The sequence below is a fragment of the Callithrix jacchus genome, chromosome 14 (genome assembly GCF_049354715.1).
Source record: "Callithrix jacchus isolate 240 chromosome 14, calJac240_pri, whole genome shotgun sequence".
Classification (NCBI taxonomy): domain Eukaryota; kingdom Metazoa; phylum Chordata; class Mammalia; order Primates; family Cebidae; genus Callithrix; species Callithrix jacchus.
In genome coordinates, this window is record NC_133515.1 from 40,505,077 (window position 1) to 40,519,825 (window position 14,749).

The window sequence follows — 14,749 nt, forward strand, 5'->3', positions numbered from 1 at the left end:
AAATATCTTTCCAAAGTGAAGGCAAACTAAAGATTTCACCAAAAAAAAAGTTTAGAGAATTTAACACAAGTCGAATTGCACTATAATTTACATTGAAGGAAGCTCCTCAATAGACTAAAAATAATATCATATAGAAATCTGATTCTGCACAAAGATAAGAAGAATGTAGACTATATGAAATATATGGGTAGTTATTAAATATATATTAATCACATCTAGACATTTTATAAAATAAATGAGTGATTAAAGCAAAGATGTAGTAATAATGTATTGTGGGGTTTATAGACTATGTAGAAGTAATATGTATAACAATGATAGAACAAAGAATAAAAGAGAGGGAAACAATCTTTTTCTAATATTCTTACATTAATACAAAATGGCATATTATTATTTTAAGGTATTCTGTGTTAAAGATGTATATTGGAAACCCAGTAACAAAAACTAAAATATAAAATAAAGAGTAGGAGCTAATAAACTATAGATCACATTAAAAAAACTAGTTAAAAATAACACTAGTTAATCTAAAAAAAAAAGCAATGAAAGAAGAAAAATGAACAAAGTATGAAAAAGGAAATAGAAAACAAATAGCAAGATGATAGATTTAAGTCCAATAATATTGAAAAGTACATTCAGGAGGTGGAACAAGATGGTAGAATATAAGATTACATCATTTTTCTGATCTCCCCTTCCCAGCTCCACCCCTGTTAAACACCAAATTTTAACAAGTATCTGCAGACAGAAAAGCACTGGCACAAGAACCAAAAACCAAGTGAGCAATCACGCTTCCTAGATTTAACATCATATCACTAAAAGAGGCATTGAATATGGGCAGAAAGACAATCTTGTATTGCTGATGCCACCCCTCCTCCATCCCCTGGAAGTGGCTGAATGGCCTGAAGAGCCTGTGCAGTTGGGGAAGGGAGAGTGCAGCAACTGGAGGACTTTACATTGAACTCAGTGCTGCCCTGTCATAGTGGAGAAAAAAGCTGTGCTGGCTGGGCTCAGTCAGCACCCACACATGGAGGGAACATATGGACCAGCCCTAGCCAAAGGAGAATCATCCATTCCAGAGGTCAGAACTTGAGTTTCTCAGCAAGCCTCACCACTACAGGCCAAAGTGCTCTGGGGTCCTGGGTAAACTTGAAAGAAAGTCTAGAACACAGGACTGCAACTCTTAGTATTAGACTAAGCTCACAGCTAGAGGATTAGGGTGGTATATGCCCTGGGCAATAACCCAGTCAGGGCAGCCGAGGGAGTGCTTGTACTACCTCTCTGCCAATCCCAGGCAGTGCAGCTCACAGCTAGAAAATGAGTCTTTCCTTCTGCTTAACAGGAGAGCGTAGCAAAGAGGACTCTGTCATGTGTCTTGGATACCAGCTCAGTCACAGAAGGATAGGGCACCAGGCAGAGTCATGAGGCCCCCATTCCAGGCCCTGGAACACAGACCAGTAACAACTAACAAGACTGAAACCAGAATAAAAAGTCTCCCAGTAAAGAAAAGCCCAGAACCAAATGGTTTCACTACAGAATTCTATTAGATATTTAAAGAAAAGCTAACTTAGAACCACACAAATTCATGGAAACTGAACCAATGAGAATGAAGACATAACATACTCAAATCTCTGGGACACATTTAAAGCAGTGCCTAGAGGAAAGTTTATAGCACTAAATGCCCATATGAGAAGCAAGGAAAGATCTAAAATCAATACCCTATCATCAAAATTGAAAGAGTTGGAGGAGGAAGATCAAAAAAACTCAAAAGCTAACAGAAGACAAGAAATAACTAAGATCAGAGCAGAACTGAAGAAGATAGAGATACAAAAACACCCTTCAAAAAATCAATAAATCCATGAGCTGTTTTTTTTTAAAGATCAACAAAATAGACCACTAGCCAGATTAATAATAAAGAAAAAAGAGAAGAATCAGATAGATGCAATACAAAATGATAAAGGGGATATCACCACAGATATCACAGAAATACAAACCACCATCAGAGATTACTAAAAACAACTTTAGGCACATAAACCAGTAAATGTGGAAGAAATGGATAAATTCCTGAACACTTACATGTCCCAAGACTAAACCGGGAAGAAGTTGAAACCCTGAATAGACCAATAACAAGGGTTGAGTTGAGGCAGCAATTAATAGCCTACCAACCAAAAAAAACCCAGGTCCAGATGGCTCACAGCAGAATTCTACCAGACATACAAAGAGAAGCTGGTACCACTCCTTCTGAAACTATTCCAAACAATCCAAAAAGAGGGAATCCTCCTCAAATCGTTTTATGAGACCAATATCATCCTGATACCAAAACCTGGCAGAGACTAAACAAAAAAAAAAAAGAAAACTATAGGCCAATATCCATGATGAACATAGATGCAAAAATCTTCAATAAAATACCGGCAAACCAACTGCAACAGCATATCATAAAGCTTATTCATCATGATCAAGTAGGCTTCATCCTGGGGATGCAAGGCTGATTCAACATACACTAGTCTATAAATGTAATTCGCCACATAAACAGAACCAAAGACAAAAACCACATGATTATGTCAGTAGATGCAGAGAAGGCCTTCGACAAAATTCAACAGCATTTTATGATTAAAAAAAAAAACTCAATAAACTAGGTATTGATGGAACCTATCTCAAAATAATAAAAGCTATTTATAACAAACCCACAGCCAGTAAAACACTGAATGGGCAAACACTTGAAGCATTCCCTTTGAAATCTGGCACCATAAAAACCTTAGAAGAAAACCTAGGCAAAACCATTCAGGATATAGGCATAGGCAAGGACTTCATGACTAAAACACCAAAAGCATTGGCAACAAAAGCCAAAACAGACAAATGGGACCTAATTAAACTCCAGAGCTTCTGCACAGCAAAAGAAACAGTCATTGGAGTGAACTGGCAACCAACAGAATGGGAAAACATTTTTGCAACCTACCCATCTAACAAAGGACTTATATCCAAAATCTACAAAGAACTACAACAGATTTATAAGGGAAAAACAAACAAGACTCCAGCCTGGATAACAAGAGCAAAACTCCGTCTCAAAAAAAAAAAAAAAAAAAAAAGGAGAGGGACTCAAGATGGTGCGGTGAGAATAGCCCAGGATTGAAGCTCTTGGTGAATGTGTGGAGGGTGAGTCAGGGCCGCATTTCCAGACAGATCTTTGTTGCCCACAGAACGGGGAAATTCCCAGGTATAAAAGAGATGCGGGACGCCAGGCAGAGGTTTTGGCTGGTGCAGCCGGAAGCCGGTGCAGCCAGCGGCCGGCGCTGTAGCACAGTGGCACTCCACAGCGCTCCACACAAAGCGCACTGGTCTGGGTGCCCTGTTGAACTGGCAACCTGAGACTTGAGACGGCTGAACTTGAGACTGAACGGGACATGGACAGTGAGCCAGGCCAGGAGATTCCAGGGAAACAGCGTTTGGGGTAGTGCAGTGAGACAAACAAAACGGTGATTCCAAATGCTCCGGGTGCGGGCACAGCGGAACCCAGGATGGTGCAGATCCGTGGGGGAGGGGCGTCCGCCATTACCGAGGTAATCCGCCCCTACTGAGGTACACGCCCATTGCTGACACAGCCTGCCGTTGCCGAGGCAACCCGTCACACAGAGAGACTCCGCCTCACGGCATAGCCCGTGGCAGCAGGGTGGAGAACACAGCAGCACAGCAGAGCCTGCAGCAATAGGGCGAACCTCACACCAGCAGGGCGGAGGCTCGGCAGGCAAATAGTGACTAGACTGCCTCCTAGCTGGGCAGGACAGCACAACGGACACTCACAAAGAAAGCCCCAACCCCCCGAGACAGAGCATCTGAGAGAAAAAGGGTTTTTTTTTATGAGGTCTGCTGCAGCAGAATTAAACATAGCAGCCTAATAGCCCGGAATGAACAACAGAGCTCACAGCTCAGTACTTGAGCTCCTATAAAGTACAGACTGTCTCCTCAAGCAGCTCCCTGACCCCTCTATATCCAAAAGACTGACATTTGGCAGGCATCATTCTGGGACAAAGATAGCAGAAAAAGAAACTGGTAGCATCCCTCACTGTACCACAGCTGCTATAGGTGTACCCCAGAGAAGCAGGGCCTGGAGTGTACCTCAACAGTTGTACAGTGGAGGGGCCAGACTGGTAGAAGGAAAACCAAGTAACAGAAATACTTCATCATCAACAATCTGGGCGTCCACTCAGAGACCCAATTGAAAAGTCAGCAACTACACAGACGACAGGTGGATAAATCCATAAAGATGGGAAAAAACCAGCGCAAAAAGAAGGAAAACACCCGAAACCAGAACACCTTGCCTCCAAGAAAGGACCAAAACTCCTTACCAGCAAGGGAACAAAGCTGGACAGAGAATGACTGTGACGAAATGACGGAATTAGACTTCAGAAGGTGAATGATGAGAAACTTTTGTGAGCTAAAAGAACATGTTTTAAATCAATGCAAAGAAACTAAGAACCTTGAAAAAAGATTTAAAAAAAGATTCAAGGAAATGATAACAAGAATGGATGACTTAGAGAGGAATATGAATGAATTAAAGGAGCTGAAAAACACAATGCGAGAACTTTGCAAAGCATGAACAAGTTTCAACAGCCAAATTGACCTAGCAGAAGAAAGAATATCAGAAGTCGAAGATCAACTCAATGAAATAAAACGAGAATCCAAGATCAGAGATAAAAGCACAAAAAGGAATGAACAAAGTCTCCAAGAAATGTGGGACTATATGAAGAGACCTAACCTATGTTTGATAGGTGTACCAGAATGTGACGAAGAGAACGAATCCAAGCTGGAAAATACTCCTCAGGACATTATCCAGGAAAACTTGCCCCACCTGGCAAGACAGGTCAACACTCAAATGCAGGAAATACAGAGAACACCACAAAGATATTCCGCAAGAAGAGCAACCCCAAGGCACATAATCGTCAGATTCAACAAGGTTGAAATAAAGGAGAAAATATTAAGGGCAGCCAGAGAGAAAGGTCAGGTCACCCACAAAGGGAAGCCCATCAGATTCACAGCAGATCTCTCAGCAGAAACACTACAAACCAGAAGAGAGTGGGGGCCAATATTCAACATCCTTAAAGAAAAGAACTTTCAACCCAGAATTTCATATCCAGCCAAACTGAGCTTCAGAACTGAAGGAAAAATAAAATCTTTTGCGAACAAGCAAGTACTCAGAGAGTCTGTCACCACCAGGCCTGCTTTACAAGAGCTCCTGAAAGAGGCACTACACATAGAAAGGAACAACCAGTACCAGCCATTCCAAAATCACACTAAATGCTAAAGAGCATCAACATAATGAAGAATCTACAACAACTAACAGGCAAAACAGCCAGCTAGCATGAAAATGGCAGTATCAAATTCACACATAACAATATTAACAGTCAACCAAAGGAAACCAATAAGTAGTAAAATTAAAATGTGGGGCAAGGGTGTCAGCAGACTCATGTAATTTCCCATTATTTTAATTTTCTTAGAATAAGAAAAAATTCCAAGAGTCAACATTTCTTGTTCATTTTCATTTCTCACCGACAGCTCTTCATTCTTTCCTAACTAGAGCCTAATTTTGCATTCAACTTCAAGTAGATGATTTATGATGAGTCAACTCTGCCAATAATGATGTTCCTCTTTCACTCTGTCAGGTACTCAATCTTCCAGCCTCCCATAGAGCTAGAAATGATCATATGGCAGCATTTTGTTCAATGAAACATACAGGAAAGTTTGTCAGGGATCTCCTCAAAAGGCTCTTATTCTCTTAATAAAAGGAATAGGTCCATTTCCTGTCTTGAATGTGGGTCTCTTCTGACTGTAATATATTATGAGAATGAAGAGTTCACACTCTAGTTATATATACCAAAGGAGAAGAAACAAAAGAGCTTGGGGTCCATAATGACATCACTGAGCAATTAAACCAACACAGCAACTTACTGCCTTTGAGAAAAATAAAATTTATTTGTTTAAGCCACTCTATCTAAAGTTTTTTATTTCTTATAATAGAAAGCATTTCTGACTAATTAATGCACACAGAATTTGTTCTTTAGACTAATAAGAGTTTACATATACGATATAGCTAGTTTTTAAACAGAATCGTAGAAGAAAGTAGTTCAAAACTGCATTCTTTTGAAGCCTTTGGGCAATCCAGTTTACTTTAGTATCTGTTAAATGCATACCTCCCTTATATTCCTTATAGACAGCAGACTTCCTTGTAGATAGAGATCTTCTGTTTTAAATACGGGTCTAAGCACTTCTGGGAGTTCAATTTAGCTTGCTGACAAATTCTATTTCTAGATATTCTAAAAATTATCTCTGTTATCTAGGTATTCTCTGACCCCTTTAGGAACAAGGACCCTAAACACCTAAAATGTTTTCTTCCCCCACAGAAATGAGTTTGCTGGTAAGACAAACAAGCAAAGGGATGTTCACTGTCTTACGTTCACATTCTCTGACATCCAAGTTGAACTGCTGTAATGCTCCCAAGGTGAGCTGTCGCACTTCAGCTTCCAACAAAAGTTGCATCAAGGATGTGGCTAAATGCTTGCAAGCTGACATACATGCTGTCTGTGCCACCTTTCCCTGAAATACAACAGTATAAATCATAAAGTTAATAAATCTAATATAAATTAAAATAAAATTTCAACAAAACTTAAAATCATTTCTTTTTCAATTAGAAATTTCTCTAAGGTTCTCCTTATCGTAATATCCTTCCATTCAAATAATCTTGGAATTAAAGCAACTGATGGCAATCATCTTATATGATAGCTCCATCAACATCAGTCATGGTAACTGTAACACTAAGCTGAAATTCACAAAGCCCAGCTATTTAGTCAAGAACTACTTCCTTTCTAAATGGACAGCAGACAAACAATATTCAAAATCTTAAGTGAGAAACAATATTCTACAGAGAATAAATTTCAAAAACTTCCCTTCAAAAAAAAAATTCTTAAAAAGCAAATGTGAACAACAGTCCCTACTGTAACTAGAAACTAGTGTTTACTGCTTTATGACTTAACACATATAAAATGAAAAGAATTAAAAATTTTACCTGAAAAAAATAATTAAGGGGATGCATTTTGTTTTCTTAGAAAATACTCAGATTTGTTAATATAAACTCTGTTAATTTTGAAAATATGGATTTTAAAATTAATATTTTACTGTCTTCTTTAAAGATTCAAAGTATATTTAGTGAATTATAAATTTTATATCTGTTATTTATCATCTGTTTCAAAAGACAGGATGATATGTGTTTTTAAAAGACTATGATCAAATTATTTAGTGAATCATCATTCTTTTTTGAAATTATTAAATCTTTCAGCCACATAGAAAAATATATAGAATCATAAGATGAATACTTACACAGCCTCTAAACATTACAAATACAGTTTAAGCCCCTGTGTGACCTCCTTAATCATTTTCTTCCCTCTCCTCAGAGATGACCATTCTTGGTATTAGGTCTCTCATTTGTTTTTAAGAAGTACTATTATGACAAGTATATGACCAGAAACAATACATTGTATTATTTTCCATATTTTGATACTTTCTATAATATTATGTATGTCCTTCTGCAACCTCCTTTTTTGGTTGAATATTATGAACGTGAAGATTGTGAAGTGTATTGCATCTGGTTGTAGTTTATTCCTTTCATTGTTCCATAATATTCCTTTTTGGAAGTAAGCCATGATTTATTTGGCCATTCTTCTCATGCTGGAGATTTAGGTTATTTCTTTTTCTTTCTTTTTCTTTTGGCTACTATAAACAGAGTAAGTCAGTTCTAGTATGAGATCATGAAAATGCAAGAGTGTGACTACAGTGTCCCTTTTATATATTTTTTCATGTTATACTGGGCCAGGGTCTTCAATGAATCTAGCAGGATTTAAACAGAAAAAACTATACATAAATAATATTATAATACATTTTCAATTTTACATAATTTTATATACTTTGGATAATTTATTTAGAGTTACTATTTGAAGCTACTAGGATGAGGGGTATCAATACTGTGATCCATAATGCATATGCTTATATATGAAGACAAACACAAGTGAAAGCTAGACTCCCAAATATCCAGTTAGGGCTCTGCTTATGGTATATTCTCATTTGCATTGTCCCTAAATATTTCTAGAGTATTATTTCTTTGCATAATAATCAGTACTAAATACTTTAATAAGCTTTTCTGTTAATTTTTATACTAACTTAAACAAAAGATATTTTATGGATTTTATGTCTTTGATTACTTTGTGCAATTGAATATTTTCTAAATTTGTATATATTTAACTAAAATCTTATTCGTCGCTTAAAAAAAAAAGATGATCAATTTAGTATACATACTATAAATTTTCCTCATCTCTATGGTTTCATTTGTATTTTCTTTTTTTTTTTTTGAGACAGAGTTTCGCTCTTGTTACCCAGGCTGGAGTGCAATGGCGCGATCTCAGCTCACCGCAACCTCCGCTTCCTGGGTTCAGGAAATTCTCCTGCCTCAGCCTCCCAAAGTAGCTGGGATTATAGGCACGTGCCACCGTGCCCAGCTAATTTTTTGTATTTTTAGTAGAGACGGGGTTTCACCATGTTGACCAGGATGGTCTCATCTCTTGACCTCGTGATCCACCCGCCTCGGCCTCCCAAAGTGCTGGGATTACAGGCTTGAGCCACCGCACCTGGCCTCATTTGTATTTTCTAATAGGCCACACTCTGGATGATTTAAAACAACAAACTGGAATACTTCAGTTAGGAGCTAATTTAGAGATCAAATGGAAAAGATACAATAGAGACAAAAACAAACTCTAAAGAGAAAAGTTACATTATAAAAGTAATCCACATTAAATTACTTGGTTTTAATTAAACCCACTAGAGACCTAAGACAGGTACCTACAAAGAAAAACAGGGTTCAACATAATGGTCAGGCTATGCCCACTGTGAACCTGCAGAGGTGACAAAGGTGTGAGACCAGCACAGCTTACTGAACATTGATTGCTTGTTTTTGTCAGCTCTGTTGAAGATCAGATGGTCATAGGTGTGTGGCACTATTTCTGGGCACTCTATTCCATTCCGTTGGTCTGTGTGTCTGTTTTTGTACCAGTATAATGCTGTTTTGGCTACTGTAGCCCTGTGGTATAATTTGAAGTCACATAACGTGATGACTCCAGCTTTGTTCTTTTTGCTTAGCATTGCTTTGGCTATTCAGGGTCTTTTTGAGTTCTATATGAATTTTTAAATAGTTTTTTCTAGTTCTGTAAGGAATGTTATTGATAGTTTAACAGGAACAGCATTGAATCTGTAAATTGCTTCAAGCAGTATCGCCTTTTTAACTATATTACTTCTTCCTACTCAAGAATATGGAATGTTTTTCCATTTCTTTGTATCATCTCTGATTTATCTGAGTGGCATTTCATACTTCTCACTGTAGAGCTCTTTCATGTCCCTGGTTAGCTGTATATCTAGGTAATTTATTCTTTTTGTGGCAATTGTGAATGAGATTGGGTTCCTGATTTAGCGCTCTACTTCGGTGCTATTGGATGCTACTTTTTGTACATTGATTTTCTCTTCTGAAACTTAAATGAAGTTGTTTATCAGCTCAAGGAGCTTTTAAGCAGAATAGCCATATGCAGAAGATTGGAATCAAACCCCTTCTTTATACCATACACAAAAATCACAACACAAGATGGATTAAAGACTTATATGTAAAACCTAAATCTATAAAAACCTTGGAAGATAACCTAGTAAACACAATTCTGTACAAGGGAACTGGCAAAGATTTCATGACGAAGAACCTGAAAGCAATTGCAACAAAAGCGAAAATTGACAGATGAAATATAATTAAACTGAAGAGCTTCTGCACAGCAAAATAAACTGTCAAAAGAGAAAACAGAAAACCCACAAACAAACTATCAAAATAAAAAACAGAATGGAAGAAAATATTTACAAACTACGCATCTGGCAAAGGTCTGAGGTCCACAATTTATAAGGAATTTAAACAAATTTACAAGCAAATAAACAAACTAACCCCCTTAAAAAGTAGGCAAAGGACATAAACAGCAACTTTTCAAAAAGAAGTCATACATGTGGCCAATAAGCATATGACAAAATGTTCAACATCACTAATCATCAGAGAAATGCAAATCAAAACCAAAATGAGATATCATCTCATACCAGTCAGAATGGCTACTATTTTTAAAAAATGAAAAAAATAAATAAATAAAACAGATGCTGGCAAGGTTGCAGAGAAAAGAGAACAATTATACATTGCTGGGTCAGTGCGTAAATTAGTTTAGCCATTGTGAAAAGCAGTGTGGTGATTCCTCAAAGAATTAAAAACAGAATACCAATCAACTCAGCAATCCTGCCATTAAATATATAACCAAATATAAATTTTTCTACCATGAAGACACATGCACACATATGTTCATTGCAGTACTATTCACAATAGCAAAGCCATACAATAAACCTAAATGCCCATCAATGATAGACTGAATAAAGAAAATTAGTTACCTATACACCATGGGATGCTACATAGCTATAAAGAAAGAATAAAATCATGTTCTTTGCAGCAATATGGAAGACACTGGAGACCCTTATCCTTAGCAAACTAAAGCAGGAACAGAAAAGCAAATGCCTCATGTTCTCACTTACAAGAAGGAGCTAAATAAAGAGAAAGCATGGTCACAAAGAGAGTAATAACAGACAGTAGGGCCTACTTGAGGGTGGAAGATGGGAGAAGAGATCAGAAAAAATACTTATCAGGTACTATGCTTAGTACCTGGGTGACCAGATTATCTGTACGCCAAACCCTCATGACATGAGTAAATACCTAGATAACACACCTGCCCATATACTCCTGAACCTAAAAGTTAAAAGAAAACAAACAAAAAATGAAAACAAAAAAAAAAAGTGAGACTATAGCTTTTCAACAAGGAAAGTGGGAATAGAGTGAATGAATGAAGCAAAACTAAAGCAGATGACTAGAGATAGCATAGCAGATCAGAAATCAGAGAAAAGGTTAAGAAACTGCTATCTCTTGGGAAGTATTACACACAAGATATGCTACACTTAGGCATTTGATATCGTTACATAATCCTGATAATTACCCCCAAGAAATCAGTATTATTCTTTTCTTGTACATAAATAAACTAAAATTCAATGAGCTTAAGAAAGTTTGACAAACTCATACAATTATTAGGTATTTCTACTCAGTTCTTAATCTGTGTTATTCCTCAAATATATCTAGGTAATATATCACCTAAAAAGAAGTTATGTATTATACTGTATCAGTGTATTACACTGAAACAGTTGGGCTAAACAGTTCCAGAAAATAACAGGGGGGAAAGTTAATGGTAGTTCAGGAGCCAATTCTCCAAATGCAGAATATCTGCTGGGTCATACTTTTTAACTGTGGCCTAACATCCTTATCTAGATCAAGACAGACACTTAAAGAACCCACTAGGCTGAACACTGAGATGATGAGAAAATCAAAGAGTTAAAAGCCCAATAAAGTCAGAGGTTGAGAAAACAGCATTTGAAAGTCTTGTTTTAGTGGCCAATGGAGACTGACAAGGAGAACCAAAGGTGACTGGGTAAAATGAAAATAAGATTGTTCAGAGTCAGAAAGTACCAAGTTTGAATTTTTGTCTTTACCATTTGTTAGCTGTGCGATTTTGGTAAGCTATTTGATGCTTCTGACTCATTACTCATCTCAACATATTAAATCACTTATTAACTTCAGCATTAACATGAAACACAGAGTTGATTTTCAAGTCTGTATCAATATATATCTGACATGTGCAGTGGCTTATGCCTGTAATCCCAACACTTTGGGAGGCTGAGGCAGGTGGATCACATGAGGCCAGAAGTTCAAGACTAGCCTGGCCAACTTGTCTCTACTTAAATTACAAAAATTAGCTGGGTGTCATGGCGCACACCTGTAGTCCCAGCTACTTGGGAGGCTGAGGCACAAGAATCACTTGAACCTGGGAGGTGGAGGTTGCAGTGAGCCGAGATTATGCCACTGCACTCCAGCATGGGTGATAAAGCAAGACTGTCTCAAAAATAAAAACCCAAATATATGTATAATATAACATGTATGTGTTTAGCTCTCTATTGATAGATATATATCAAAGATGGAACATCTCAAATATGTATCAATAGCTAAGCACAAACATGTTATTTTACTCTGACATACTAAGTTACTTAATTGCGCTCCAACCATTTTCAAAACTACCTTTTCTCAAGAGAATTCTTTATTTCCAAACAAAACTATACTTGCAGAAATGTATGGCTTCATTGTTAAATATTGTTCTAATCCTAGAAAGCAAGTTGGAGCTTTGCTAATTCATGGTCCACTCTCCACTCTCTTCCTCATTTCTGCTCTCCATTAAAATGCTATTCATAGACTTGCTAGGAAAGAATAAACACGGACTCAAGCAATAACCAACAATTACAAGGCAATAAAAATTGGTGGTTTCACCTTCTTCATTAAGTAATCCTAATATGATGGCGACTCATATTAAAAAGCTTACAGCCAAAATCTATAGGACAGTGTAAGAATCTGGAACAAAAGAAAACCTAATCTGACCAAATCTCCTATAAAACTATCATTGAATACCTATAGGAACAATTTCAAATCAGCCATAATCATGCATCAGCTATAGCTTACAAAACTATGTATATACCAGAGCAAAGAGACTTCACAATAATAAAGACAAAATGTCAGAAAAGCAGAAAAATGAGCTATCACATCATATTTTGGACACACAAAAAAATCTGTGCTTCAGGGATATTTGGGATGCAGGTCTTGCAACTAGCTCTACAGGCAAAATCATGCTGCCTCTCAATGCATTTGTAATATTTATGCACTCCAAGACAGTCAATAAATATCAACTACATGAAATGAAAGTCATCTATGAAAGCATTTAAGTGGTTTATACCATTTCTCAATCCAATTAGAATACCTTTTTGTAAGTTTTGAGAAGAGCGGAGGAGTAAACCTATGAGAAAATTCATGTTAATTCAAAGACCAGACATTATCATAGTGATAACCAAAACTAGGCCAGAGTTAAGACTCATAAAAATTCTCTTTTTATTTTTTCCATGTAACTCTTTGGTAACAAATCAACTCATTTCCTTCAAAATATGCCCTGATTCATATTTCGTAATTAAAATCACCCTCTTTAACTGCTACTCTCTCCCAATTTACTGTCTTGCAAATTCAACTTATACCTTAATACTTTGTACTGGAAGATAGATATATTGTCATTTCATGCATGTACATTAACTTAAAAGGTACACAGTTCGCTCTTGAGACAAATGAAAATGGAAACAACATACTAGAACTTATAGGATGCATAAAAAGCAGTTTTAAAAGGAACCATTTATACAATAAATGCCTACATCAAAAAAATGGAAGATCTCAAAAAACCTAATATTATACCTCAAATGAACTAGAAAAAACAAGAATAAAGTAAGCCCAAAATGAGTAGAAAGAAGGAAATAATAAAGATCAGAGCAGAAATGAATAACATAAAACTAGAAAAACAATAGAAAAGATCAACAAAATTAAGAGTTATGTTTGAAAAGAAAACAAAAATCAATAAACTTTCGGCTATACTAAGAAAAAAGAGAGATGACTCAGATTACAGTTAAGTATACAGAAATACAAATGATCATAAGAGACCACTATGAACAAATATATACCAACAAATTGGATATCCTAAAAGAAATAGATAAATTCCTAGACATACAAACTACCAAGATTGAATCAGGAAGAAATAAAAAATCTAAATAGACCAATAATGACTAAGAGGAAATTAAATCATTAACCGAAATATTCTACCAAAGAAAAGGTCAGAACCTGATGGCTTCATTGGTGAATTCTACTAAATATCTGGGTAAAAACTATTACCAATGCTTCTCAAACTTTTCCAGAAAACTGAAGAGGAAGGAAAACTTCCAAACTAATTTTATGACACCATCATAACCCTGATACACAAACCAGATAAATACCAAAAAAGGGAAATTATAGGTCAACATGACTAATAAACATAAATGCAAAAATCCTCAGCAAAATACTAACTGAATTAAACAGCACATTAAAAGGAATGTTCAGGCCGAGGCAGGTGGATCACGAGGTCAAGAGATCGAGACCATCCTGGTTAACATGGTGAAACCCCGACTCTGCCAAAAATACAAAAAAATTAGATGGGCATGGTGGCATGTGCCTGTAATCCCAGCTACTCAGGAGGCTGAGGCAGGAGAATTGCCTGAACCCAGAAGGCGGAGGTTACAGTGAGCCAAGATCATGCCATTGCACTCCAGCCTGGGTAACAAGAGCGAAACTCTGTCTCAAAAAAAAAAAAGGAATGTTCACCACAATCAAGTTGGATTTATCTTTGGATGCAAAGATGGTTCAACATATGCAAATCAATACATGGGATACACCACATTAACACAATGAAGGACAAAATCTATATGATCATCTCAGTAGATGCATAAAAGGCATTTGAAAAAACTCAACATCCTTTCATGATTAAAAAAAAAAAGCTTTCAATGAATTAGGTATAGATTTAGATGGGCCAGAGGTGGAATGATATGGTTTGAATCTGTGTCCCCACAAAATCTCATGTCGAACTATAATCCCCAGTGTTGGAGGTGGGGCCTGGTGGGAGGTGATTGGATCATGGGATTAGTTTCTCAGAAATGATTTAGCACTATCCCCTTTGGTGCTTTTCTCATGATGAGTTCTTATGAGATCTAG

General features: G+C 36.7%; 1 protein-coding gene across 6 annotated transcripts in view; it reads right to left on the reverse strand.

The window, feature by feature from the left end:
* Positions 1–14,749, reverse strand: part of EXOC6B (exocyst complex component 6B) — a 694,189-nt gene that overhangs the window by 211,156 nt on the left and 468,284 nt on the right. For all 6 annotated transcript variants that reach the window (XM_078349070.1, XM_035272275.3, XM_035272273.2 and 3 more), the window contains one exon: positions 6,438–6,579. In XM_078349070.1, the coding sequence (XP_078205196.1) occupies positions 6,438–6,579 (142 nt within the window). The remainder of the gene's footprint in view (positions 1–6,437; positions 6,580–14,749) is intronic.